This window comes from Dermacentor silvarum, chromosome 11 (assembly GCF_013339745.2).
Source record: "Dermacentor silvarum isolate Dsil-2018 chromosome 11, BIME_Dsil_1.4, whole genome shotgun sequence".
NCBI lineage: Eukaryota > Metazoa > Arthropoda > Arachnida > Ixodida > Ixodidae > Dermacentor > Dermacentor silvarum.
In genome coordinates, this window is record NC_051164.1 from 100,253,893 (window position 1) to 100,281,695 (window position 27,803).

Sequence of the window (27,803 nt, forward strand, 5' to 3'; positions counted from 1 at the left end):
GGCACATCTCACTCGATGATCGCGCACACCGTTGTCAAAACGCTGGAGTGAGAAAGCGCGGCAGCAGCAGCGCGCGAATTGACCTTCGTGCTGCCTCTCGCTTCGACGCGAACTAAACGGTGAGAACACAGCGCACACGGAGCTATCAGCACTCGGCGCACTCTGTCCGCATTTTAGATCGGGCCCGGCGCTGCCGCGCCATACGCACTCGCCGCCTAAAGAGACAACCCCCCCCCCCCCCCCCGCCAGAGCCTTGCACGCGATCGAGGAAGAAAGCGCGCTACCTCCCCGCTTTCTTCCCTTACGCGCGCGCGATTGAGCCACCACCCTCGCACGCTTTCACTCGCACATACAGCATATGGGGCGCGGCGACGATGTTATCGCATTTGGACTTTATACGGAACATCACGGTGACGCCGACGACGGAAATGTGCCTGCAGTGTTCATATTATTGATAAGATTGTCACTTCTTGTCGACCGTCTTTGTTTTATTACCTAAGCAAACGACCCTCCGCCTTCTTGGATTGGATTGAACTGTTCCAAATTTAATACCCGTGAGTGCTTCGACTCTTGGGCACAACGACTGGAAGGTTTGTGCTGCCATATATGATTTTCTTGTAGGTCTGGTCATCCTGATTTAAACTCCAAATTGAGAATTTAATGTTTCATCTTATTTCAGGCAAATTGAGTTTGATTTTTAGGTGCGAAGCACGTTATGCGCTCGGGCTGGCTGCGTCTCCTGTCGTCGTCGTCACGGTAAAGCAAGCGGCTCGTGCTCGCGCTCGGCACGCGCTCGTGCCACGGCTCCCGCGTTCGTCGTCGTCGTCGTCGTCGTCTTCCACAGCTGGCTGCGTTGCCGCTGATCATTCCTAGCGTAGAATTTCACTTCTCTTCTGTCGTCGTAATGGGGAGGGTGCGTTTACGGGGTTATGAGCCATTGCTTAGGGCAGTGTGAGCCCATTAACGGTGCATCACTGGATGCTTCGCACCTCCCCAGGTTTCACGTTAGTGGAGCTGCATTTCGCTCAGTGGGCCATTTGACACTACGCATAAAATTTAATTCACCGCTCAAACCGAGCCTACGATTTAACTCGTGCTAACTGTAATAACTAATAAAAACTAAAACAGTAAGAAAGGCGTCCATAATGGCCAAATTGCTGAGGGAGCTAAAGAAAACAATGATGGTTTCGCTAATACTTCATGGTAAAAGACATCATCAAGCCGGAATTCTTTATGATTGGTTTTAATTTATTTCCCATTTTTCACAAAATTATACTCTCCAATCAATATCTTTTTGATTCTAACCTACCTTTTCTAAAATTATGTTTTTTTTTTATTTCTCACATTTCTTTATTTCGAACTATCCGGTTCTTGGTCATGCCCCCAGAATGGGTATGTGCCACTATACATTCAAGGCTCTATATCCAGATCTGGGACGGGGAACAGAAGAAGACGAAGGAAACTATTGTCCAGGGGTCGGATAGGCCGTCGTGCTGCTGTACGTCTACTTAACCACGTCGGGGCCTTCCACCGGCATTCACATCGACCTTTCTGCAGCTGTGCAGCCGAGAACTAAAGGGTTGGTCTATGTGTTGGTCTATGTGTTGGTCTATGTGTTTGTCTATGTGTTGGTCTATGTGTTGGTCTATGTGATGGTCTATGTGTTGGTGGCCACCAGCTAGGCGTCATCCCCAGCCTAGGAAATTTCCGCCCAGCTCACCGGCCAGCACTGGGAACTGCCTCGAGGTCGATCAATCTACTCGTTGTTCTAGGACTATGGCTGACGAGACACCGAAAGAAGACTCCAAGAGCAAGCAGCTAAGTGAAGCAGAGAAGGATGATGCCGGTACCTCGAAGCGAGAGCGCTGGTACGTGTGTACGGATCGAGAAGGCGCTGATACTGCGGACTCGTAGTCCAACCAGGGTTGTGATTGTGACTTGGTGTGTCGTTGTACGACGGCGGCGGTCGTTGTAGCGGAACTAGCACATGGGAACGTAAGAACAGGACACTAACTCGGCTTGAACATGAACGCAGAGGAGAGCCAGAACACACGCACAGCTGACTAAGGTTGCATGCATGTTAGGCTTGTTGACCTGCCTGGCCTGCCCTGCCTGCCTCTCTCTCTATCTCTCTCCCTCTCAATGTTTCGTGGGTTGAATTTGCTACGCCTAAGGCCTTTAGTAACACGCACAACGTTGTGTGTCTTGTTCTTCGTCTGTGTCCATGTACTATAGTGGCGCTACAGTGAACGCCGTCGTAGCCTGAACAAGAATTGTTCTGAAGGACATTGCACGGTGCAAAAAGCGGGACGTGTATAGTGACCAGGACAGACAAAGCGCTAACGACCAATATTTATTGCGTATCGACTGCAATATGTACAGGGCAGGTAATCTTCGCGGACCGCATTAAAGCACCTGTTCATCACCGGCTACTGCTGTTGGCATACTGTCACACATCCGATAAGTGTAGCGTATTTCACTGCAAGTAAACAGATAAAAGGCGTGCTAGCACATGAATCGCCGTGTCGGTATACGTGAGAAGCTCCGCTAATCTCAGACATGTTGCTCTCTGTATAGCGCTCTAAGAACTTTCTGTTTTTAAGATACAGGGTTCACTTTTACATTTTTCGCAGGGATCGCTTGAAGGAACGAAATTCGGGAAGGAACTGGTGAAGGAACGCGGCGGGGCGTAGTGGATTTGGTGTTGCGCTGCTAAGCCCGAGGGCGCTGTTCCAAATCTAGGCCGCATTTTGATGGGGGCGAAATGCAAAAACGTCCGTGTACCGTGCACGTTGAAGAAACCCACGTGGTCAAAATTAATCCGGAGTCCCCCGTGCACTGCTACGTGTCTCATAAACACATCGGTGTCCTGGCGCGTAAAACCCCAGAATGTAATTGAAAACAATTTTTAATGCGCACCGGTACATGTGTGAACGAATTAAACAGTGTCTGCCGATCATTAACAAAATAATAATGAACAAGAACATTTGAACAATAGAACAGACAACCGGGCAACCGGGCTAGTTGGTAAGGATTCGTAGTGAGTTTGGTAGCGCAAAACAAGACGCGGACGAGCAGTTACACGACTCGTCCTGTTTACCTATTTGACCTCGTCTTGTTTTGCGCTATACCGTACTCATAGAGAATACTTGAACGAATGGAGGAATGATGTTTTTTATTCATGTTCGTATACAAGAAAGATGGCGGATGTTTGAGAAACTTGATCCGATCCTTTAGATATCTTGCCCGTTATAACTCCGATGCTCCGATGGAAACTATATTATACTACCCGTCACCGAAATTTGTCTATATAGTCCATAAAAGTATATAGACGTAATTTTATGATGTCACGAGAACGTCTGTGTGTACTCGCGGCCTTGCACTTCCTGTCGACTATTCTTATGGACCGCCTAAGATACACCAGTTCGAAGTCTACAGACCGAAAACAGAATAAAGCAAATAGGCTTGTGAACGACATGCATGCTGTCGATCTACAAATCTATACTTCTTATACAGACTATAGGACAAATCCGCAGGAAGGCAGTGACAGCCTAATTAGATAACTATGGACATTCTTATATTCTTTCTCAATTAATTTTGTCGAGGGTGTACTGTAGCATTTCGCTTTAATAGCATTCCGTTTTTTCTTTTTTTTTTTTCATGTACATCCCAGAAACAGCGAGCGAATCCTCTCACACGACGCGTCACCATCACGAAACGTCAAAGCACGGACAGTCTCGGAGGGCGCTGTCAAGTCGGAAGTCTTCACGACGTTTTTCATTTTCGCCCCCTGTGGCCGGCGTCACGTCTACTAACTTCGGCAGTGAGCTCAAATCGCCTCCAAAGGCCGCGCCTGAAGCATCGTCCCCGGACGCGGAACAGTTCGCAGGCTTCAGCTGGACGTCGCCCGAGGAATATCTGACCGTGCCGAACGAAGAATCGCGCCCGAAACCTGCTGCGGTACAAGACACGGGTTCTTCCGAGATCTCACCTCAAAAGCTGGCCGAAAAATCGACTGTTGCTAGCGACCACTCTGCACCGACGACTGAAGCACCATTCGCGAGGTCTTCTGCAACGTCAGCCGCGAAGTCAGAAGGACAGCCGACGGCGGCGACAAGTGACCAATCAAGTCCGAAGTCAGCCGAAAAGATTCCGGAAAGAAAGTCGGACATGACAAGTCACGAGTCAACTGCGGAGCCTGCTGGGAGAGAAGAGATGACGGCGGTTGATGGGACGTCACCTCGTGAGTCAACGCAGAAGTCCCCTATATACTCAAGCGACGCGGCAGTCTCCAAGTTCGCCGAAGAGCGGGGTGCAGCGTCAACCCCCAAGCCTGCTGGGAAGCATCATACGAAGCCAACTGCGACGTCGCCTATGAAATCGGCCGAAAAGTCAATTGCGCCAGACGATTTGTCAGCCTCGAAGATCTCCGAGGAGCAAACCACAAGTTTGACTGTGATCACTCCTCTAAGGTCGATTTTGAAGTCCGGCAAGATAAGTGAAGCATGCTCCCCGAAGCTCTATGAGAAGCAAGACATCGTGTCGACTGGGACGTCGCCTCGGAAGTACGCTTCAATGTCGCCCACGTCAAGTGACCACTCGCACTACAAGAGAGCTAAAGATCGAACCACGAGGTCGTTCGCGACGTCGCCTATGATGTCGATCGAAAAAACGACGAAGCCAAGGGAGGAGTCATCTAACAAGCTCTGGGAGAAGCGGGACGCAAGATCGTTGCCGACGTCGCCTAACAAGTCGACTGACACAGCTGTCGTGAAGGCGCCAACTGACCGGGTGGTCGACACCTACGCTTCTGAAGCGGTTTCGGCGGGCAAGCACCGCGGAGCTCACATAAAGCCGTCCATGAGGTCAGTCGGGACATCACCCATAGACTGGCCCGATAGGACTCCTGCGGAGTCTCCCTACAGAGCCACGTCGAATGACGCAACGGGCGTGGATAGCGACGTGCTTGACAACTACAAGAGGATCTCGTCGTTAGTCCGAGAGCGCAACTCTCAGCAACAGACTGTAAGGTATGTTTCTCTCTTCAATGTAGTTGCACGAACTTAGCTAAATGTACGTTGCAGAGCCTACCTGGATTATGAAGTAACAGAGGTGATACACGAAAACCATATACGATACCGCAGAAACCATGCAATATACGCACCTTATATTATAAACAATTTAAGTGCGTTCAACTCAGCATTATCTTACGAAATATAGATAGATAAAATTTTGTTAGCGAGAAATAGCACTCACCTGCGCCAAAGTGGGCAACGGGGTTATTTGGGAAGGGGGAGGGGGGTTTAAAGGTGTATCAGGGCACCTCTCAGATTCTTTTTGTGACGCTCCCCAAAACACTAAAAACATAAAAAAGGTGCGTCAGTCAAGCGGAGTTATCACTTAGACACGAAACAAAAACAACTAGAAACGTACCAGCCAAGACAAAATACACAGCACATACAAAAAAGAAAAGGTGGAACCTTAAAAAATTATACGAGGATAAGACATCGTGAGGCCAACGCGCAAGGCGTATAAGTCAGAAATGGTGCCGAGTCGAATGAACTAAGAACGTGGCACCACGTGGAAGTTAAACTAACGTGTGACCCAGCTAACGTTAGACAAGCTTCTCAAAGAAAAAAAAAAAGATTAAATGCCATGTTTCAAAATATAAGACCTATGGTGCTCGCTCATCAGAGGTCTGAACAACGAACACCGTAGGTCTTAAAATCGCATATCTGGAGATTACACTCAGGCGCGATACAAAAGGAGAGTACGTCCGTGAAATAACCTTTCATACAGCATCGCGCATCAGTGTAGTGCTGCAAATCAGCGCCCTTTTACAGCGCAAGTTGTTATGGGCTCATTCCAATGGCCGTTTCGGTTCGCAATGATGCCGCCGCCGGAGTTTGGCGGCGTAACCGCTATCGCCGGAAATGCGAAAGAAAAGTACCCGCTCTCCGCCGGGATCGAACCCAGGCCCACTGCGTGGGAGTCGGATACTTTACTACTGAGCCACGCAAGCGCTTGGAAGAAAAAATCTCTTTATAGGCAGGCGTACAGGCGCAGACGACCCGAGCCTCCGCCAGTATGGTGGCGCCATCTAGTTAAAGTGCCTGCAACCGCCGCGTGCGACGAGATGCGATTCAGACGAGATGCGATTCAGACGCGATGCGATTCAGACGAGGCGCGCAATCAACGCTATCCCGATGTTAGATGTGCGCGACCTATTCTGGGTACCTATTCGGTACACGTTATGGCATCTCCTCGCAAGGTAGGACCGCTGCAGAAGAAGCGAATCGTAGAGCTAGGTGCGCGGCTACAACCAGGCATCATCGGGCTCAGCAGACTGCTGTGCAGAGAGAATTAGAAGCCGCAGCTCACCGCCGACGCCGGGCGGACAGTTCAGATCGTTCTCGTCAAAATCGAGGCGAAGACCTTGTGGTGAGTGGAGCCGAAATTGGAGCTACTTTTGCGCCGCTCAACCAGCTCACGCTGTGACTGTGCTGCGTGTGCCGCGCAGGCCTGTGACTTTTTTTTCGTGTGGACATGTCCATTTCGTCTGCTGCGGAAGTTCTGATTGGCTGGGCTGGTGTACGCGTCAGCAGGAGACAGGCACTTCAGCCAATCAGCGCATCAGCAGCATAAGAAATGGATATGTCCACTAGGTGGACACTTACAGAATAACCCCCCCCCCCCCCCCCCCGCTGTAAGCACATTCATCTGGCAACAGATCTATCGGAGGCTAACGGCCGCCATACCAGGGTTGGTAACATAACGAAAAAATCGCTAATTGTTGCTAGTTTTTTGTTACCTTTATGACAGCCTTGCCTTTTTTGTAGGCTTAGCGACCTTTTAGTGACTCTTTAATGACATAAGTAGGCAGTAAGTTGCCGAGCTAAAATTCTTCAAAAAACAGTGGCTAAGTTAAGTGCCTGGCCACCATTTTATCCTAAGCTGGAATAGATGTGCCTCCATCTGGTCGCTTTTTCTAAAGGCATACCGAAATGCTTATTACTGGGCCATCCGGGTGCATTAAAGTTGTTTTCTAGGCGAAGAAAAGTTTTGAAATCTTTCTAATAAATCGCGAATTCTTTTGCCCTTTCACATTCCGACCGTTCAATCACGGCTGCAGTATACACAATTAAGAATAAACTTTAAAGGATAATGAGCAAGACTTATAGGAATAATATAAAACAAAATAAAATCTTAATTTCTAGAGAGTCATTATCATCAACATCACTCGGCGATTTTTCGGTAGCCTGGAGGAAGGAAATAAACAGAGAATATGAAGTCGTGCAGCCAGCCTTGGCGAGCCAACTCTCTGTGAAGCCATTACCGTCGATTTTTCTCCATAAGCGTCGGCCCAGCACGTCACCTCTTGGACTTGGCCTATTGGAAGAGAATGTTTGGTTCCGTGTAGTTTTTAATCGGTGTGGTACTCGTTCGGCTGCGGAAGCGCTAAAATGGATCGTTCTGACATGGCCATCACCTGTTGGGCCGACTCGTTCGGCTTCAGTCGTGTTGCGCAATGCTCCCTCCTAGTTCTTTCTTTCTTCCTCTCTATTCGCTCGAGGTGCAGTGTTCTGGGCTGCAACCTGGAGACATTGTCCTCCTCTCCCCCTCAAAATAAATTTCCTGTCTCTTGCTGTCGCGTGCCCAGGATGGTGGTGGCCAACCGCCTGGTGGTGGCAGGATTGTTGTCCGCGCTGGCGTTTGTGCTCAGCGTCCGCATGATGAAGGTGGCACACTACACCGACGTGGTGACCATGGAGGGCACCCTGGTGGGCCTGCTGGTTCGCAGCAGTCAAGGGGTCGCCGTCAGGCGCTTCCTGGGCGTGCCGTACGCGAAGAGCACCACCGGTGAGTGATCACTTGCTAGCGAGAAATGCGCTCTCCGACTCAGTCTGATCGGCCGTAAGAATGACACTGAGAACTACACGAAGAATAACATGTCTTCACTGCACTCCAAGTATAGTTTGCACTAATGCTTGCAAAAATATCCGTCAGCCCGGCTATCCGGTTTTACCGGAGGGACGTGAATCCGGTCTCGAAAACCGGTCATCCGATTATCCGGGTTTCAAGAAACGGATATTCAGGATATCCGGTTTAAATAACCGGTTAACCAGACATTCGAATATTCGGAGACGAATATTTGGTGTTGCTAATAGATTATCTAAAATTTTCGGTTCTATTACATGTATAAATATTACAAATATATTACAAAATATTACAAATATAAGAGTATAGCAAGAGAGGTCGTTTCGGCACAAGTACAGAATAAGAAATATCCGGCTATCCGAAGATCCGGATACTATTAACCGAATAACCGATCACTCCGCTTATCCGGTTTTCAAATTCTAATAACCGGTGAATCGAATAATCGGATAACCGGTTTCTCCGCAAAAGTGGTTTGATGTTTCTGCACTAGTTTGCACCCTTCGGGTTTTATCTTGTCACCAAACAATAACTTGGAGTACGCTTAAGCTTCGCCTTTAAGAGTGCTCCTGTGGACACCTGTTCGAGTGCCAGGGCTCTGTGAAAAATTTCTTCACAGGTATCGCGGCCCATATACCGTGCTTGAAAGAACATCTGCCGTGAACTATCGCGTAGCTCCTGCTACCTCGGTTACTGACCGCCGTTGCCGCAGCACTGAAATTGTTCACGTCTCTCGCTTGAAGCCGTATCTTCGGCGTTCCGACCGTTTCTAACTCGCTGCCTTGCCAGCCGCTTTCGTGAGGGGGGGAAGTTAGTGTGAGCGCTAACTGTGCAGTTCATCATCGTCTTCATTTCTTCAGTTCATCATCGTCTTCAACCCATCCTCATAATCATCATCATGTTGTCGGGTTGGTGTTCGTGGACTGTCTCGCGCTGTGTGACAATAGAAGAGCTCTGCCTTCGTCCCGGGCGTTGTCTCACAAGATATATATATATATATTACTTTCGCAATAAAATTACGATTTTGATTTCCTTTTTTGGCCCTTTCCCGATTCTGTACGTAGTGACGCTCATGTCCGGCGGTCTGCCTCTCTTTTATTACACCTGGAACTAGCCAAGGCTGAGTCAGTACTAGTTAGGCATAGAGTTCAAGCACGAACCTTGCTATCACTCTCAATGCTTCTCCTTTCGAGCGAACCTGCTTACTTTTTAATGACATAGCTTGAAGCCTATACCAACGCTATATTTTGGGACGTTCGATTAAAAGACAATATGCAAGCTTGAAGCGTATTGTCCTCACTTCTATGTTTTATGATTGCCCGTAACAAAAAATAGATATTGAGGCGAAGGTAAGCATCATATGTAGAGCAAATGTGAAAGCTTTCTGAGGTCACTTATGTAGGCAGCGCTATAGTCCAGTTGGCTCCATGAGCGGTGCGGTAGTGTTTCCTTCGTTGTTGTTGTCGAAGGCTGCTACACTGTCCGCGCCTACTGTTTGGAAATTTAGAATATTACTGTGCTTCAGTGGAGCACTGGTTGCTTTAAATTGTAAAGTCATCCCGCCAAGCGGATGCTCCTAACATCCGTCACGTCGTAAACACCCATCACATAAATTTGAGTAAGGCTGAGGTTCCCGAAGGCCGTGTCTTGTTTATCGGTGTTCTCTGGCCCAGGCAGCGCACTTCCCGAACTTGGTCGAACAAGGTCAGCAGCTGAAAAAAAAAAAAAAAAACGAAATAAACTCCGTAGTGGGAATTGTCAGACAGTGCGTAAGCATTCTTTCCAGTCTCTCAGCTTGCCTAGATAAGTCTTTGACGTATCCGAACGCGTCTGCTCGCGAGATGGCGACGTTTGCTCATTTTGTCTCACTGATTCGTCCGTGAGTGCAGAAAAGGCACTGCGGGAAAGCCAACTCACACAATGGAACTATCTGCGCACACTTAAAGGGCAACTCCGGCGATTTTTCGATGTCAACGGATGTCGATGAAATTCGCTGGGTGTGTTCCTCTGAATACCTCCGTCATGTCCTAAAAAAGCAGGCTTGAGAGTTGCACAGATTTATTACAAATGAATTTAATTTATTGCCTCGAGCACCCTACCTTACTCCCTCCTCAGTTATAGGCCACATTGTGTATGACGTCAGGAATGGTCGACGCAGAGCATGCCGGGATCATGCAGACGACAGCGACGAGAGCGTGCAGGAGTCGACGATCGTGAGCTAGCGCTTGGCCATAGCCTCCTATATATATTAAAAAATATAGGAGGCTATGGCTTAGCGTGAGATGTTGCTGTCGCGAGAAGTTGCATTCCCTGTGGACGGGCAAGTGATGCGGGGTGGCAAGCGGTGTTGCGTTGTTGGCTGCACGAACTTCAGCCCTCGCCATCCGCAAGCACAGTTTGAGCCGATGCCGATCGCGTTCAACCGAGGTTAAGCCTATCACAGTGACCAATTAAGTTCGTGCGTCTGCTGCTGGCGGACCAGACCCACTGATATGAAGCTAATTAGGCTATTAGGATGAGGAAAGCTACTTCTGTAGTTCAGTTTTGACTATACGGATTTGAAATAAACCATTCCTCATTTCATACAGTGCACACGCAAAAAGCTAAAAGCGACAACACGACGCGCAATCAACATCCGTATACGTTGCCGTTCTCGAATGCGGCCAGTCGCAGTCGCCGACGCTTCCCTAAATGAAATGTGACTACGCAAATCCATGGGTGTATTATTACCCATTGTTATGCTGACATTATTTAGCTTACGAGGTGCACTGTTTGCCTCGTATCCCAATGGGCAGCAAGCGGAGGCCCCTTCGATACAGCATGCGTAAACAACCGTCTCGTTCAGCTGCCAACGATGTCATACTTCATGACATCGGCGTTTCCGTGAGAAAACTATACATTCTCTAAATGAACGATCATACGCGCAATGTCCCAATCTATGTCTACTTTACGGAACACTAATTGTGTGCATGAAGAGAATACGAAGAATAAGCAGGCTGCACAACGCTTCCCTACTATACGGTCTCCCGCTCGCTGTTTCGAAGGTGCGTGGTATCAGCGCGACCCAGAGTGATGTAACGGTGCTTACATGCACAAAATCTACGTGTTTTGATATGTTATGACATTAATTGATGTCACCGATGAGCGGCTATCTCAAGCGAACGACGTACGAGTGGTCGCTGTACCTGCCGATGTAAACAAATGCACCGGTCGGTGCTTTGGACTGTCAGCGGCGTTCTTGTGGGATACAAATGCGGAAAGTCGTTCCACATCTTACAGTGAGCATGCGAAGCAGTTCCCTGAGAGGCGTAAAACACCTAAAATAGCAAGCAGCACGTATATCAGTGGTTAGTCAGCGGCGTTCTTGTGGGATACAAATGCGGAAAGTCGTTCCACATCTTACAGTGAGCATGCGAAGCAGTTCCCTGAGAGGGGTAAAACACCTAAAATAGCAAGCAGCACGTATATCAGTGGTTAGGGCTACCCTTGGTCTTCATGTCGCAGCGCGATATGTTGCGCATGGGTGCTGGCTCTAGTGGTGGAGGACGGCGATTCGTGGCTATTGAATTCTTCTGAATCATAACTGCCACTGTTTGACAGATCCGAATAGGTGCTGCAGCTTACATGCAATGTCACCCGAAGGTCCCCGAAGGTCCGGCGCGGTCACGAATAAGCTGAGCGTCTGCTCTTCGACGGTTTCGTTCACCCCGCGGGCGAGACCGGCATGCGTTGCGCGCCTTCCCCGCCGGGGCAGGCACTGGCCGGGGATACATTCGTGACGTCACACGCAGAGGTTCGCTCGGCTGCTTGCTCAGGTTTCGGTTTCGTTTTCGCGCTTTTTTGCTTATTTAAAATTATTTTCGAATTTGCGGAACAATTCTCCTATCAGGTGCGTCACAGGAGGGTCTCGGGAACCTAAATATTTTATTAGCTCGACATGGTATAAAAATCGCCGGAGTTGCCCTTTAAGTTTATACATTCGCACTTGTACCGGTAAGAAAAAAAATTGTCGCAGTTTCACCCGAAAGGCGAAGCACCAATTGCGATAGCAAATTAGTAGAGAGCTATACGGAGTAAGGATAGTAGTTTTATCAGCTGTATAAACTTGGACATGCAGCAGCACCAGCAACGCGCAGAACTGTTGCCGACGCCGTCGGCGTTTTGCCCGCGTTCGCACCGAACGCGCGCGGCGTTTTTATATAAATACGTATTTGGTGCCGCAGCTAAACGTCGCCTCCCCTCCCTCCCTCCCGTCCCCCCACACCATTTCGCGCGACGGAAAAAGTTGCGTTTGTTCTCTATATATGGAAAGGAGGAAAGAGACGCTTAATTCTGCAGCCCTTCAGGGAGCACGGCGCAGAACGCGCGTTTGCTCTCCGACGTGCGTTCGCTCCCCGTGAAAGCGCGCGTTCCTCGCGCCCTTTCACTCGCACATACAGCGTCCGGAGCGTGGCGACGATTTCATCGCCGTTGACGTCATACGGAACCTCACAGCGACGTACGGCGACGACGACGGCGACGGCAGAAATCTGCTTTGGAGTGTCCATATAATTGCTATCGCAATAAAATTGGAGGACAAGCCTCGCCTTTAAGAGTAGAACGCGATAGCGTTATCGGGACCTGTTCGCATGACATCGTTCGCATACGGCAAGTAGGCTTCATTCACTGCAACACTGAACGTGGGAAAGCCAGCTTACAAAGACCAAGCTTACACCGATCCCCTTAAAGTCCGCTTCACTTTTAAGCAGAAATGCATTGCTGGAAAGACGTTTTCCCAGGGGCAATATAAGTGGTCTTATACTAAAATGTGAAGTCCCTAGCACCTTTTTTATTATTTTATTAGTTGTTTGCTATTGTCCCGACGCGCGCGCGTGTCCAAAACGAATTAGCAGGCCAAGTCCTAGGAGGAGGAAATAAACTTCATTGAAGACAAGGGGAGGGGGAGGGGGGAGCCGAGGTCAGGCAGAGGGGGCTAGAGTGGCGTCCAGCTGGCCGCGACCTTAGCCACCCAGTCCGCCAGCCCGGCTTGGGTTTCAGGGTTAGTAGATTTTAGTATGGAGTCCCACGCCTCCTGTGAGGGAGCTTGCCGCAGGAGATTTCTTGGTGGAGGATTATTCGTGCAACCCCATAGAATATGATGCTGATCAGCTGGGTCTGTGTCGCAATATTTACATTTTGAATTATAGTCGCCTTTGGATACATGAGATAGAATTTGGGGGACATAACAGTACATGTTTGCGCCCTGGGGAGATCCGTGGCTTGCATTCTACTAAGGGAAGAATCAAGTCCCAATTTGACCTGCCTTAGCGAGCCTACATGTAAGAGCTGTTTTAAAGCAGCGCTTGCATGTAGGCTCCCTAACCTTCCTAGGATGCCAGCGCCATCTGGATATCATTTTCGCAAGTACCCGAACGCGCGGCTGTAGGTCTGGTATAAATGCTGGAAAAGGGGTTTGTGTTTGAGTTTCCTCGTAGCAGAATTAGGTTTTCTTGTACATTCAAATTAGAATCCGACGCCGATTGGTAAACAATCCGACGGCGAATCCGACGCCGAATGGTAAAGTCGTGCTTTACCGTTTTTCTGACCGATTTAAATGTGAGAAATTCAATTTTTGTTCTCCAAAACCGCGCACCACGTAGAGGGCTTGCGCGGTCGGGGTGGTTGGGGATGATATTCTCCGCCACCCGCCGACATCGTACGCCGACGCCGGTTGCCGATGCCGGATTTCGTGCGACACGGGGCTCTTAACATATAGATGGCGATTATTAACGCTATCACGTTAATAATCGCCATGTATATGTTACGTGAAGAGAGCGATGTTGATCAGAGAGCAAACGGGGATAGCCGATATTCTAGTTGACATTAAGAGGAAAAAATGTAGCTGGGCAGGCTATGTAATGCGTAGGATGGATAACCGGTGCACCATTAGAGTTACAGGATGGATACCAAGAGAAGGGAAGCGCAGTCGAGGACGGCAGAAAACTACGGGGGGGGGGTGAAGTCAGGAAATTTGCAGGCGCAAGTTGGAATCAGCTAGCGCAAGACAGGGGTTATTGGAGATCGCAGGGAGATGCCTTCGTCCTGCAGTGGTCATAAATATGGGATGATGATGATGATTATGATGATGGCGATATGTTACGTGCCTTTCCTTTTTTTACCTGTGCGCACCCGGCACTTCCAGGGGTACCAGTCTGGACATTGTCAAATTCCGCCATGTTGTCGAATTTGCTGCTGTGGGCCTCTCTGACTGGGTCAAAATGCCACGTTTATTAAATTCGACAACATGGCGGAATTTTACAATGTCCATAATATAGCACCCCATGTCAAGAACTGCATGCGCGTTATCGGCGTGGCATATAGCATTACTGATAGTAAAATATAGCGAGTGCCGAGTTTACCAGAAATGAAACTCAAGCTAGAGAGGTTGGGGACAATTGTTTGGGGACAATGTACACCAAAAAGGGTGTAAATGTTTTCTTTTTTAGATGCGAAGCAGCTTAAGGTCGGGGCTATGTCACTCCCTCCATCCGCCGTGCGGCGTCCACACCCCTACTGCGCATGCGCATCCTCCTCCCCCTCCTCTCCTTGTCTCATCTCCTCTCCTCTCGGCATTCCTCTTCTCCTCTCCGACGGTCCTCTCCTCTCCGGATTGCGCAACGAATGGTAACACCTGCGGCTCCGCGCGCGATAATGCGAAGCAGCTCAGGTTCGAGGCGCGACGTTAGGCGCCCCAGAGGCACCGGCAACAGTCACCAACGCCGCGCGCGTTCGGTGCGAACGCGAGCAAAACGCCGACGGCGTCGCCAACAGTTCTGTGCGTTGCTGGTGCTGCTGCATGTCCAAGTTTATGCAGCTGATAAACTACCTGGAGTCGACCCCATGGCTGCTTCGCATACTACTCAGGGTTCCCCTGCGGGAAGATGGTGTAATTTTTTTCTTTCTTTTTTTGCAATGCTATTTATTGCGAGCAACACCGCTTAAGGCAAGGACACGATGAACGTCGCAGTTGTGCCCGAAGGACTGAACTCCGACGACGACAGCAAGGTGTACTAGAGTATCTATTACTCGAAGTAAGGTTGTATGGGTAATATAAATTGCCGTAAGCCTTCGCTTACCAACTAAACAGGGGTGACGTCACGCCCCCGAAGACTCATGTGAGCATAGTTGTACTCGATAGCCGCGAGCGGCCACGAAGCACGCATACTGAGGAGCGCCGGCAGCGGGGAGCGCGGCCGTTTGTCCCACAGCGGGCATTCCGTGCTGCCGCTCCCTTCACGATTTCAGCTGTGCCGCCCCCCCCCCCCCCCAAAAAAAAGAAACTCAGATCACGTGACCTCCAACACCGGGCACGCTGGTCGCGCATGCGCTGTCGCACCCGGGACTGCAGTGTCCGTATAATTGCAGTCAAGGTACAACAAGCGACATGAATTAACCTTATCTTCGTCATTTCTCGTTTCGAACGTCCTTGCCATTTTGTAAATTGCAAATTTTTAAGCGAATAATGTGTTATATGTACAACGATTCGCAATGACTGATATGCATGTGCGCAGAAACTTCTCGCCTTCATATAATTTCACCAAAAAAAATGCCATTGCCCGACAAAGGCGGGTAAAGCTTAATAAATAAAGCCGCAAAAATTTTAAAAACAGCTGAAGTCACGAGCACGAAAGTTAAACGAAACTACGTGCTACCCACCAGTCACGTGGCAGCTGAACGATAGAAGTGCCAAAGTTCCCTCTAATAATTTTAGTAGGAAACTATTTTAAAGAGGACGTGCTCACGCGACCCAATGGATAGACTGATAAACAGAGCTGGTCTTCTTAATGGCACTCAAGTTTCCCACTGAAGTTAATGGAAGGGAATCTAGCGCTGAAATTACTGAGCTGCCACTCCAACAACGGGTATATTGGTATAGCACATAGACTTGTCTAGTCTTCGTGGCTTAGGACGTCCTTATGGCGTTATTTATTTCTTAATTTGCAAGCAATCAAACTTTTCTAAACACAGCACAGCAATATAGATTTATTTGAACATGCATATTAATTGCGAATTGCTTCATTTATTACGCAATACTTTTTTTCAAATATGTTCAATTGCAAGGTCGCCAGGCCGTTTGAAGCCAGAATCATCTTTCATTTGCTGGCTGAACCGACACAAACAGTTGATGCAGCTGCTGCAGACAGCATATAACGCCAGAGTAACCTTTGTATATAGGCTCGATCTCTGAGTACCCTGAGTCTGCAGGTACCCGGATCCAACGACGACGTGATCGTAGCTCGACTGGGCCGCACGTGGTATATGCCGTTTTTTTCCCTCATGCAGGCAGCCATCGGTTCGGCATGCCCGTGCCGCTGCACAATTTTCCCGCCTTGCGTTACGAGGCACTGGAACACGGACCTCCGTGCACCCAGTGGCTCAACGACAGCGTGGTCGGCTCCGAGGATTGTCTCAGCCTCGCCATCTGGGCGCCCACTATAACAGAATCGACGGCGCGAAAGAAGCCCGTAGTCGTCGTGCTGACAGGCAAGCATGTCGAATGGTCCGATGTAAAGCGATATATAGCGCCTGTCAGCAGACACCTAGTAGGAGGGGGGGGGGGGGGGGGGGGTATTCTGTAAGTGTTTACCTAGTGGACATGTTCATTTCGTCTGCTGCTCAAGTTCTGATTGGCTGGGCTGGGGTACACGTCAGAAGGAGACAGGCGCTCCAGCCAATCAGTACTTCAGCAGCATACGAAATGGACACGTCCAAAAGGTGGTCACTTTCAGAATAGCCCCCCTGGCTGATGATTTCCGCCCTGCATTAACGAATTAGATTTATGAAAGCAAGTCATGTCCTAAAGAAATCATGAACGGAACGGAAGGCCATAATCTTTCCCTTCATTTGCGATTCGCAGAAAACAGTACGCCTTTCAAGAGCCTTTTACAGCGAAGCTGTTAAGGGCTAGGTTCCCCAGGATCGTGTCCGCGTGTAGAAAAAACTATCATCATCGGCATTTGTTTTGGCTCCATGCGTGTGGTGGTTCCATGTGCGTGGCGGTTTCCCGCCAGTTGTGCCTTAGCACAGGTGTCAAAACGGATGATGGATGGCCCATTGGTATACCCCTCGCCACCGCCGATGCCTCTTTCACAAGTGTCGCGATGCTCGGCGGCGGCAAATCCCGCCAATCGTTGTGCCCGTTTATCTCGTGACGCAGAGATCGCGCTAGCGCTGTTATCAGCAGTTGCCCTTTAAACTCGCTATGGGGCGGACGCTCGTTTTACCACATCTTCCACGGATCCTGACGATGCCGTGCAGTGTGCCGCGGCTATGAACGCTGTGGCTCATACGCTAGTCTGTGACGATGGGGCGGGCTTGGCGCAGCAATCGCATTACTTGGCCATCGCGCCGGGCGAAAACAAGACGCCGGGGTCTCTTTGACGAACATGCCTAAGACGTTCAATATAACAAATTGATAATATATAAATTCACTGTAGCAATATTCACTATAGCAGACCCACCATAGTCACAACTTCGCTGGCTTCCATCTTCACAATAGTGGAAGGGCTCTGAATTTGTTTTAAGTGCACGTAATACTTAAAATCTGGCGTAATGAAATTCAGGATCGTCTTGGCGCACAACAATCAAGCTTGGCTTCTGCGCCATAAATTCCTTACTATCTTTTCATTTAAGTTAATTTTCACCCTCAAGACCCGGTAGTATTACAGAGGGGAAGTGGTACTTTTAGGAAGTACAGCAATAAGAGAAAATTAGAGAAATCTTCTAGTTATGCAATGTTAGCTAAGGATTCCCGAAAATGAACGTCTCCGAAAGAAAATTATAATTGTCTATTTAGAGCATGTACACTGTAAAATAATTTACACCCTTAAAAGTAAATAAGGGAATATATTGGCCTGTAATTCACGCCCTTATACCTTTGGGTGTAAGGCTGTGAGATATACATCACACGTGTACTTAGATTTAGGTTCACGTTAAAGAACCCCAGGTGGTCGATATTATTCCGGAGTCCCCCACTATACGGCGTGCCTCACTATACGGTGGTTATGGCACGTAAAACCCCATATTTTTTTAGTAAGTCAATTTTCACCCCTATTCACTTTTAAGGGTGTAAATTATTTTACAGTATAAAGTGGAGTGTTCCAAGAACAAGTGCCTACGCACGTACGTATATAGTACGATGGGTGCGAGAAAGGCGAGAGGTCGATTCCTGCTTTTAGGATCTCCAAAAAACGCCAATAAAGAATTGGGCACGTGTTATGACGTAGGCGAGTGGTTTGAGACCGGGTCCAATAGTGACCACGACTGGACCGAGTTGGCGGCACTGGCCGACTGCGTGGTGGTGTCCGTCAACCACCGGCTCGGGGTCATGGGCTTCTTCAAACCGGACTTGTCGGACGCCGTGTACGACGTGGCCTTCAAGGACCTGCAGCTCGCCGTCGACTGGACGCGTCGCAACGCCGGGGCCTTGGACGGAGACCCCGACGCGCTGATGGCCCTGGGCCACGGCTCGGGTGCCTTCATGCTCGCCGTCACGATGATCTCTCGCGAACACCACGTAGGCTTCAAGCGGATGCTTCTCCAGGTTCCGTTAATTGCGTCTTCTTTTATTGAAAGCGTTTCAGCGTGTAGGGGTGTTCACACTGCGAAATTTTCCAATCGATCGCGAACATTCAAGATAAACAAGCCTTCGAATATTGAATATTTTCATATTTCAAAACGGTGCTAAATATAAATGTTGCGGGGAGTCCGTCTGGTAGCAAAAAAAGAAAAGTATATTTGTGCCATTTGACAAGCGTTACGGCCGTTCAACACTGAACGCCCGATTAACGCATGAGCTTGTATGAATGAGAAACAACTAAAATGTGACTATAATAAGGAAACAAAGTGACATAAGAATGATGTGTGGCACAAGGTGAAAATTACCGAAAGAAATAGAAAGAAATTAATAATGCATGCATACATACGTTTGTTAATGTTGATTGTCAGGTGGAGGCAAGGGGGATGTGGGCCTCTGTAAATTTTGGAGGGCAGGGGGGGGGGGGGGGGAGAGAGAAGGGGATGGGCCGGTGCCCCTGCGCCCCGAGGACTTCAAGCCCCGTCTGTCATCATCCGGCTAGACTGATCACTGACATGTTTTCGCGCTCCTGCGACCGCTCGTGCAGGGTCTGTACCCGACCATGCCACTCAGCCTGAACACTCCTTCCATGGGCCGGGGCTACATGCACAGCATGACGACGTTCCTCGGCTGCCAGTCCGGCGATCCCAGCGCGCTGTTGTCTTGCCTCAGGGAGGCCTCCCAGGAACAGCTGCTCAGGGCAGTGCGCCACATCAACATTCCGCTAAGGTTCGTGCCGACACGCTTCGAAGGGTACAGGTAGGTACGCAAGTGTCCATGCACTGGGTCACACACATTAATTCTGTAAAGGCGAAAGCCTTAAGTGCCTCAGTGCAATGGCTTGTACCAAAAAAAAAAAAAAAAAAAAAAAACGCGTCGTCCGGTCCAATATAGTACAAAAACTATGGCTCATGCCCGCGTCGCCATCCCCTTTAAAGGTACAAAACCTATCATCACCAGCAATGGCTCACACCCCCCTAAGCAAGCAAAAAATGCAAGGCTCATTCCTCTCGTAATGCAAAGGACACTAGCCCTCAGCAAAGTGGAGCGTATATAGTGCATACATTCATACGAATCAGGCGTACAACGTTACACCTCATCATCAGGAACGGCTCATGCATACCCTCGTAAGCAAGCAAACATGCAATGGCTGAATATGAATGAAGAAACGGGAGAAAGAAGGAACGAAGGAAAGAAAGAACCTTTTGTTAGTGCATTAGTATAGCTCGCATGTGTCGTTGAGGAGGTCGACCTACAGCGCCGTACGTTTGCTTCGCACTGCGGCTCGTTGTGTCTTGCAAGAAGTCTGACTCCTCCGATCGTATATTAATGCATTACCACGTGTGCAGCAGGTTTTCGCCTTCGCGTATTACAGGAGTGTAACATGCTGCCGAATTTTTCTTAATATTTTTCTTGGTCGCCTGACACCCGCAAACTCATACTTTATAACAAGAAACACTAAATCAGGTTGTACTAGCTGGTTTCCTTTCTTCAATTTTGCGCTCAAATCGCTGCGATATGTAGGTTCGGGCCCAACAGTATATCTCGCTGCTATATGATACTGCAGGGTGGGCGACATCTCTGACCACGACGTCTGGAAGTTCGACGCCGACGTCGACATCATCTTGGGCAGCGCCCTGTCCTTGGGCGAGGCGTTCAATGACCAGTACCTGCTGCCCTACGCCGCTAGGCAGAAGATTCCCTACGACCCGGTGCATACCCTTCGGAGCGTCTGCTTGTTCCTCAAGGTTCTCGCTTCCCTGTACTTGTAGCTTGTGCTGACGACGGCGCCTTGAAGGTTTTTGCACAAGTCGCTCAGTTCAGTGTCAACTTTAGTTTGTGTGTGTGTGTGCGTGCGTGTGTGTTTAGTGGTTTTAAGGCTTTGGATGGTTTTGAGTTCCACTCCAGCCTGCGGCAGCATTCTTTAAATGCTACCGAACCAAGGTCAAACGCGAGGTCCGTCTATAAGGTCACAGTTTGTCGCCGCGATGCGCGCGCACCCCCACGCGCCCGCTCGCACACCGGCCGCTAGTTTGGCGCTTCCTCTCGTTGGTACAGGTGCGCACGCCACAAAACACGTAGCTCGGTTGCGCTACGCAGACGCATACTTTCAAAAGCAGTTCATTATCATCATCAGCCTATGTTGATGTCCACTGCAGTACGAAGGCCTCTCCCTGCGATTCCCAATTACCCTTGTCTTGCGCTAGCTGAGTCCAACTTGGGCCTGCAAATTTCCTAACTTCATCACGCCACCTAGTTTTCAAAAGCACTTAGTCGAAGATGGATTCGCTAATCGTTGAAGATGGTTTCTGTCGTATTCTTTTTTTTTTACTCTTCTAATTTTTCTGCACCAAATAAACGTCCGTGACACGGAAACCTTAGAAAATAATGCAGAAACCACGACGATGATTGTCAATCTACGCGAATAGCCCGAACGAGCGCACGAGGCGACAGCCCCACCCCCCAACCTCCCCACCCCCTGTGTGGCTCTACCCCCCTCGCTACCGCCCATCCCCTCAACTCGGGTGCCCGAAAGCAGGCGCCCTTTTTTTCGGTGCCTTCCCGGACTTCCTTCGTGGCAGCCGTAGAGAGCGGAGGGGTCCACTTCTTGCTCTACCTGGTGCGTCGGCGTCAACGAAACGCTCGCCTGCGTCCGAGAATCCGCCAGGGCAACGCCTCCTGGCCAAGGTTTTCTCGTGCGCCGCATCGCCCACGGTGGTATAACTCGCGGACAACTTTTGGTGGCAATGAAGGGAAAGCTACGGGCGCGTGGCTGCTGCATATGTGTTACCGCGCCAAGTAGTCCGGCAACGTTTGACAGTGCTTTTGGTTGCTCGGAACAGACGTTGAATCGGCGCAGCTTCCACCTGCGACGGTTGTGCGTTTGCTCAGACGCGGAAGGGAAAAGCCGCAAGATAAGCAAACTTTTACACTCAGTGGTGGGCTCTGTCTTATTTAACTGTTGCTAATAAGGTGTTTATGCTTTCTCTTCTCCAGCCTAAACTAACGTGGATTTAAACGCGGGACTCTTTTTAGAAGCGATCTCACTTGTGAGCGCTTTGCCTCCGTAGCTTTCCCTTCATTGCCACAGAAAGTTGTCCGCAAGTATAGAATAGTAGCAGAGGTGGCCAAACGAGCGCCGGGAGCGCGTCACCGATCCTCGTGGAGTTTGTGCGAATGTAGCCAGGTGGCGAGCCGGTCTTACGGCTTCGCAATAAGCTTTCGCTGCGCTGTAAAAGGTCGCTGAGTATCGCAAGTCTTCTTGCGTTAAGAGGTTGTCTGTGTTTCTGGTAACATGTTGAGGAACTCTTCCCCCCCACCCCGCCCCTCTTCGCAGCTCTGTTCCCCGAGAACACGCGCCATTCCCGTTGGCCCGTTTCCTCGCCTTCCTTCGTCCAAGTCCGCCCACCGTCATACCTCCGAGCCGACACGAAAACAGCAGAAAAATCCAAAGAAAGCTATATCCGATTAAATAAAAAAATTAGCTACCCCTCCCCTATCGAGGAAATGGGGGTAATTAAGCGAAGATTATCGTGTTTTCCTCGGTTTCTTCGTTCCGCCTGCTCCTCGGCGGAACGCACCACACGCGGCTCTCCCATCTGGTCGTCGAAACTGATCTGAGTTGAGGGAAGCCGGGCCGAGCGCGCGCCAACCCGGCCAACCCCCTTTTCTTCCCTTTCCCTCCTCGCGACACACCGAACGACCTTGATTGGTCGCGCTCGTCACGTGATCCGGCGCAGCTTTCCCCGCGCCTGCTCTTTCTTTTCTTCTTCCTTTCCTTCCTTCTTTCTTTCTTGTCCCTGGCTCATACCCGCATATCCAATACGGGTATGCGCCACACTTGAGTCCTTGCATGACTACAACGCCACCGAAACTTGTGAGCCAGTGCAAGCTTCGCTTGAAAAGGGTGGCGCGGCTCCTGACGCAAGCGGGACTTGGTCTCTCCGTATAGGAAAGAAGGCAGTTAACAAATGTCGCTTGGCGGTGGTAGTCGAGGCGTGTGTGTGTGTGTGTGCGTGTGCGTGTGCGTGTGCGTGTGTGTGTGTGTGTGTGTGCGTGCGTGCGTGCGTGCGTGCGTGCGTGCGTGCGTGCGTGCGTGCGTGCGTGCGTGTGTGTGTGTGTGCGTGCGTGCGCGCGTGCGTGCGTGTTTCTTTCAGAAAGATAGGTAGGACAAAAAAGAACAAGAGCTTGGTGGCGCAACCCACCGCCCCGTTTCAAAAGGGACGCTCATAGCATCCATCCATGTTTAAACAAAACTTCCGATAGGGCTGGGTGAGGCATAGAGTTTCTCACTATATTACCTAGAGGGAAAACTGGCGCTGCTGCGCTGTGGTATCCATGGGAATGCCGGTATATTGTGACTTCGGATTGGCATCGTTCCCGGAGAGCCAGAAAGCCTTGACACGTGCCTGGCTAGCACCGTTGCGTTTGTCACAATGATTCATTTCCTGCTAAAACAGCACGTAAAAAGCTGCTTTAGCTTTATTATTACACAAAAACATGTTTTATTTAATTTTGAGGACTAACTATTGGATGTACAATTATATGAAACGTAAAAAGTATTAGCTGGCCGCTAAAGTTGGAGGGCAGGCGACAATATTCTCGCTCGCTTTGGAACAACTTGTCGTCTGTTGTTGCTTTTCTTCGCTTGGATGCTGCATTGTAGGTGAGTAAACTTTATTGAGTGATGTAATATGCATGAATGAAATACTTTTATGTAGATTTTACTTTAAGAACGCATTATTTGTGTAGCCATAGCCACGTTTTAGACGAAGCCTCGTACTACACCAGCCAACACAAGCCTCGCAGACACATATCCCGTCATTCCCATGACGGCACAACGCCCTTTAAGAAACTCGCATAGACGGTGGCGCCAGATTACCCTCTAGGTGTTATAGTGAGAAGCTCTACGGGGTGAGGGGCCCTGATCTGTGACACACCTCTTCATTCCTTCCTCTCGTCGCCCTCCCGCAGGAGCGAGCCTGCACCATCAGGGGCGGTGCGAACCGCACACAAGCGGCGCAGTCCGTGGAGGGTATGACGGAGCAGCAGCTGGAAGAATACATGGCGCACCTGTGGACGACGTGTGCCTCGCGCGCCATGGCCGACGTGGCGGTACTTAAGAACGCCACCGTTCGCCACTACGCGACCGCCACCTCCGGCGGTCTATTCGACCCTCCGCTCACGCTCGCCGACGTCGCCGCATTCTTCAAGGCAGGGTTAGCACTCAGGAAATAGCGCCCGCGATTATATGATTCTCGAGATGCTTTGTCGTTCCCGCGCGCATCGCCGAGCAAAGATGTGTTTTGAGGTCAGCATGCATATACCCGCCTTGTGGAGCTATATATGTATCTCCTTGATAATCGTCCTTTCAGTGTAGGACGTGCCGTTTTCTTACTTACTTTCAGAAAGTCAAAGCTTTTCTTTGCGAACCCCGCCGTCTTTTCGCGACCGTGGGTGCTTCATGGCTGTTCTCTTGCCGAATAGGCCAACCAATCACAGCGGAGGACGCGCGCGAGGGCACCGCCGCTGGGTTTCTTGCACCACCGTCAGATGGCGCTCGCTGCCGCGGCTGCGAGCGCCACCTGTGTGGAGAGGAAGAGGAAACTGCTGAACACCTCATCATCATCATCATCATCAGCCTATATTTATGTCCACTGCAGGACGAAGGCCTCTCCCTGCGATCTCCAATTACCCCTGTCTTGCGCTAGCGTATTCCAACTTGCGCCTGCAAATTTCCTAACTTCATCATCCCATCTGGTTTTCTGCCGACCTCGACGGCGCTTCCCTTCTCTTGGTATCCATTCTGTAACCCTAATGGTCCACCGGTTATCCATCCTACGCATTACATGCCCTGCCCAGCTCCATTTCTTCCGCTTAATGTCAACTAGAATATCGTCTACCCCCGTTTGTTCTCTGATCCACACCGCTCTCTTCCTGTCTCTTAACGTTACTCCTAAGATTTTTCGTTCCATCGCTCTTTGTGCGGTCCTTAACTTGTTCTCGAGCTTCTTTGTTAACCTCCAAGTTTCTGCCCCATATGTTAGCACCGGTAGAATGCAATGATTGTACACTTTTCTTTTCAACGACAGTGGTAAGCTCCCAGTCAGGATTTGGCAATGCCTGCCGTATGCACTCCAACCCAATTTTATTCTTCTATAAATTTCTTTCTCATGATCAGGGTCCCCTGTGAGCAATTGCCCTAGATAAACATATTCCTTTACAGACTCTAGAGGCTGACTGGCGATCCTGAATTCTTGTTCCCTTGCCAGGCTATTGAACATTATCTTTGTCTTCTGCATATTCATCTTCAACCCAATTCTTCCACTTTCTCGATGAAGGTCCTCAATCATTTGTTGTAATTCCTCTCCATTGTTGCTCAATAGGACAATGTCATCTGCGAACCGAAGGTTGCTGAGATATTCGCCGTCGATCCTCACTCCTAATCCTTCCCAGTCTAAGAGCTTGAATACTTCTTCTAAGCATGCAGTGAATAGCATTGGAGAGATTGTGTCTCCTTGCCTGACCCCTTTCTTGATAGGTATCTTTCTACTTTTCTTGTGGAGAACCAAGGTAGCTGTGGAATCCTTGTAGATATTTGCTAAGATATTCACGTATGCCTCCTCTACTCTTTGATAACGCAATGCCTCTATGACTGCTGGTATCTCTACTGAATCGAATGCCTTTTCATAATCTATGAAAGCCATATAGAGAGGTTGATTGTACTCCGCAGATTTCTCGATTACCTGATTGATGGCATGGATATGGTCCATCGTAGAATATCCCTTCCTGAAGCCAGCCTGTTCTCTTGGTTGACTGAAGTCAAGTGTTGTCCTGATTCTATTGGAAATTATCTTGGTGAATATTTTATACAATACTGAAAGCAAGCTAATGGGTCTGTAATTCTTCAATTCTTTAACGTCTCCCTTCTTATGGATAAGTATAATGTTGGCGTTCTTCCAGCTCTCTGGTACACTTGAAGTTGTGAGGCATTGCGTATAAAGGGCCGCAAGCTTTTCAAGCATGATAGCTCCTCCATCTTTGATTAAATCTACTGTTATTCCATCTTCTCCAGGCGCTTTTCCTCTGGTCATGTCTTTCAAGGCACTTCTAACTTCATCGCTAGTTATAGGAGCTTCTGTATCCGGTTCATCACTATTTCGAATGAAAGTAGCTTGGCTGTTTTGGCTACTGTACAGGTCAGTATAGAATTCTTCTGCTGCTTTTACTATGTCATCGAAATTGCTGATGATATTGCCATGCTTATCTTTCAGTGCATACATCTTGCCTTGTCCTATGCCTAGTTTTCTTCTTACTGATTTCATGCTGCGTCCATATTTTACGGCTTCCTCAATTTTTCCCACGTTATAATTTCGAATATCCCTTACTTTCTTCTTGTTGATCAGTTTTGACAGTTCAGCGAATTCTATCTGATCTCTTGAGTTGGACACTTTCATGTTTTGTCGTTTCTTTATTAGGTCCTTTGTTTCTTGGGAGAGCTTCCCTACAAGTTGCTTTGGTGCCTTACCTCCCACTTCAATTGCTGCTTCTGAGATCAGCCTAGTTACGGTTTCATTCATTAGCTCTATGTTATCTTCATCTTCCTGTTCTAAAGCTGCATATTTGTTTGCGAGCACCAGCCTGAATTGGTCTGCTTTCACCCTTACTGCGTCTAGGTTGGCCTGTTTCCTCTTGACTAATTTCACTCTTTCTCTCTTCAAATTGAGAGAAATCCGAGACCTCACTAACCTATGGTCACTGCACTTTACCTTACCTAACATTTCTACATTCTGCACTATGTTTGGATCGGCAGAGAGTATGAAATCTATTTCATTCCTTGTTTCTTAGGGCTTTTCCAGGTCCACTTCCTGTTGGTGCGCTTCCTGAAGAACACCTCATACTTTTCTGTAAAGGGCTTAACCCTACAGTGCAAAGCAACGGTGCAACGGGGCTGATTTCTTTAAGGCATTGGGGTTTAGGGACAGCGGAGGCAAAATAGACTTTAAGCGCCGGTAGAAATAACCAAACAGAGGTTATCTGATTGGTGGCTGAAATCAAGGCTAGGGTGAAATTTCACCCTCCACAAAGTACAAAATATGTTAATAGTCACGGCTAGGTGGCGTGTGCCACCGCCCCATTTAAAGGGTTCAGCCTCATCCATCCAACCATCCATCCATCCAGCGGCTTCGGCGGTCGTGCGGGGGAAAGAAAAAAAATCAATGAAAACACAAGCTCGTGTTTCGACTCTTTATGCATCCACACAAAGCTACGCTGTATGCAGATTCCAACTCGTTGGATCTGCTGCTTCTCTTATGTTGACTGTCTGCAGGCGTTGTTTTAGGTCGTTGAAGTTCGCGGATCAATCAATCGACCGATTAGTCAAGCTAGGTCGTTTTTTCGCATTGAAATAGACCCCATATTGCAGTGGCGTAGCCAGGCGCTGGCCCACCGAGCACGTGCCACATTCCGCCCCCCCCCCCCCCAAAAAAAAAAAATATGCAGCCTTCAAAGCCCCCCTTCCTCCCCGTCCCCGGTCAAGTGGAAACCCGCTTCCCCCCCCCCCCCCCCCCCCCCCCCCGTTCCGAAAAAAAAAAAATCCTGGCTACGCCACTGCCATACTGATGCGAGGCCTGGTTGCTCTATCGCTATGCTGAAGAGGCATCAGCCAGGCCCTCCTCCTATTCAAAGCTATGTAACCCGTATGTCTAAGTATTGCGCCACGGTAGATCCAAACCCTTTCTAGACGTCTTCCGCCTGGCCGTGTAGTATTACTCGTTTTCTTCTTCTTTTTGAATAAAGGCATAACTATACGGCTAATTTTAACTGAGCTTCGTTTTCCTTTCAGTGCAGTGCCGCCTCTGAGAAGCGGCCTTCCGTGGCCGGTGTACGAGCGAGGCGGTGTGTCACGCAGCGATCTCTGGCCCAACTCCAGCGAGGAGACCATCGGGGCGGCCGCCAACGAGATATGCAGCAAGACGCGGGCGTTCGCCCACTATTTGTACTGAACGATGCTGCGATACCGAGGACTTACTCCGTGATCGAGGAACACGGAGCCGCGTTTGTCAGACGCAAGTCTCCATCGCACTTTAACGTTAGAGGCTGTCGTTAGCAAATGATAGTCACCACGAAAGCTTAAAGAACCAGGAAAAATATTTGACTGATACAAATATATATTTCAAATCTGGAAACGCTCCATGTAGTTCTCAAGCTGGAACGAGATATCCGGGATCATCTCTTAATTCTCGTGCAAGGC

General features: G+C 49.2%; 1 protein-coding gene across 1 annotated transcript; it reads left to right on the forward strand.

Moving 5' to 3' along the window:
• The first annotated feature begins 1,776 nt into the window (after positions 1-1,776).
• Positions 1,777-27,670, forward strand: LOC119433150 (uncharacterized). The gene is made up of 9 exons (XM_037700290.2): positions 1,777-1,846; positions 3,674-5,030; positions 7,661-7,860; positions 16,258-16,481; positions 18,059-18,517; positions 19,098-19,309; positions 20,118-20,298; positions 23,525-23,769; positions 27,396-27,670. Exons 1-9 carry the CDS (start codon positions 1,777-1,779, stop codon positions 27,553-27,555), a joined length of 3,108 nt encoding a protein of 1,035 aa, XP_037556218.2. The 3' UTR covers positions 27,556-27,670.
• The last annotated feature ends 133 nt before the right edge of the window (positions 27,671-27,803 follow it).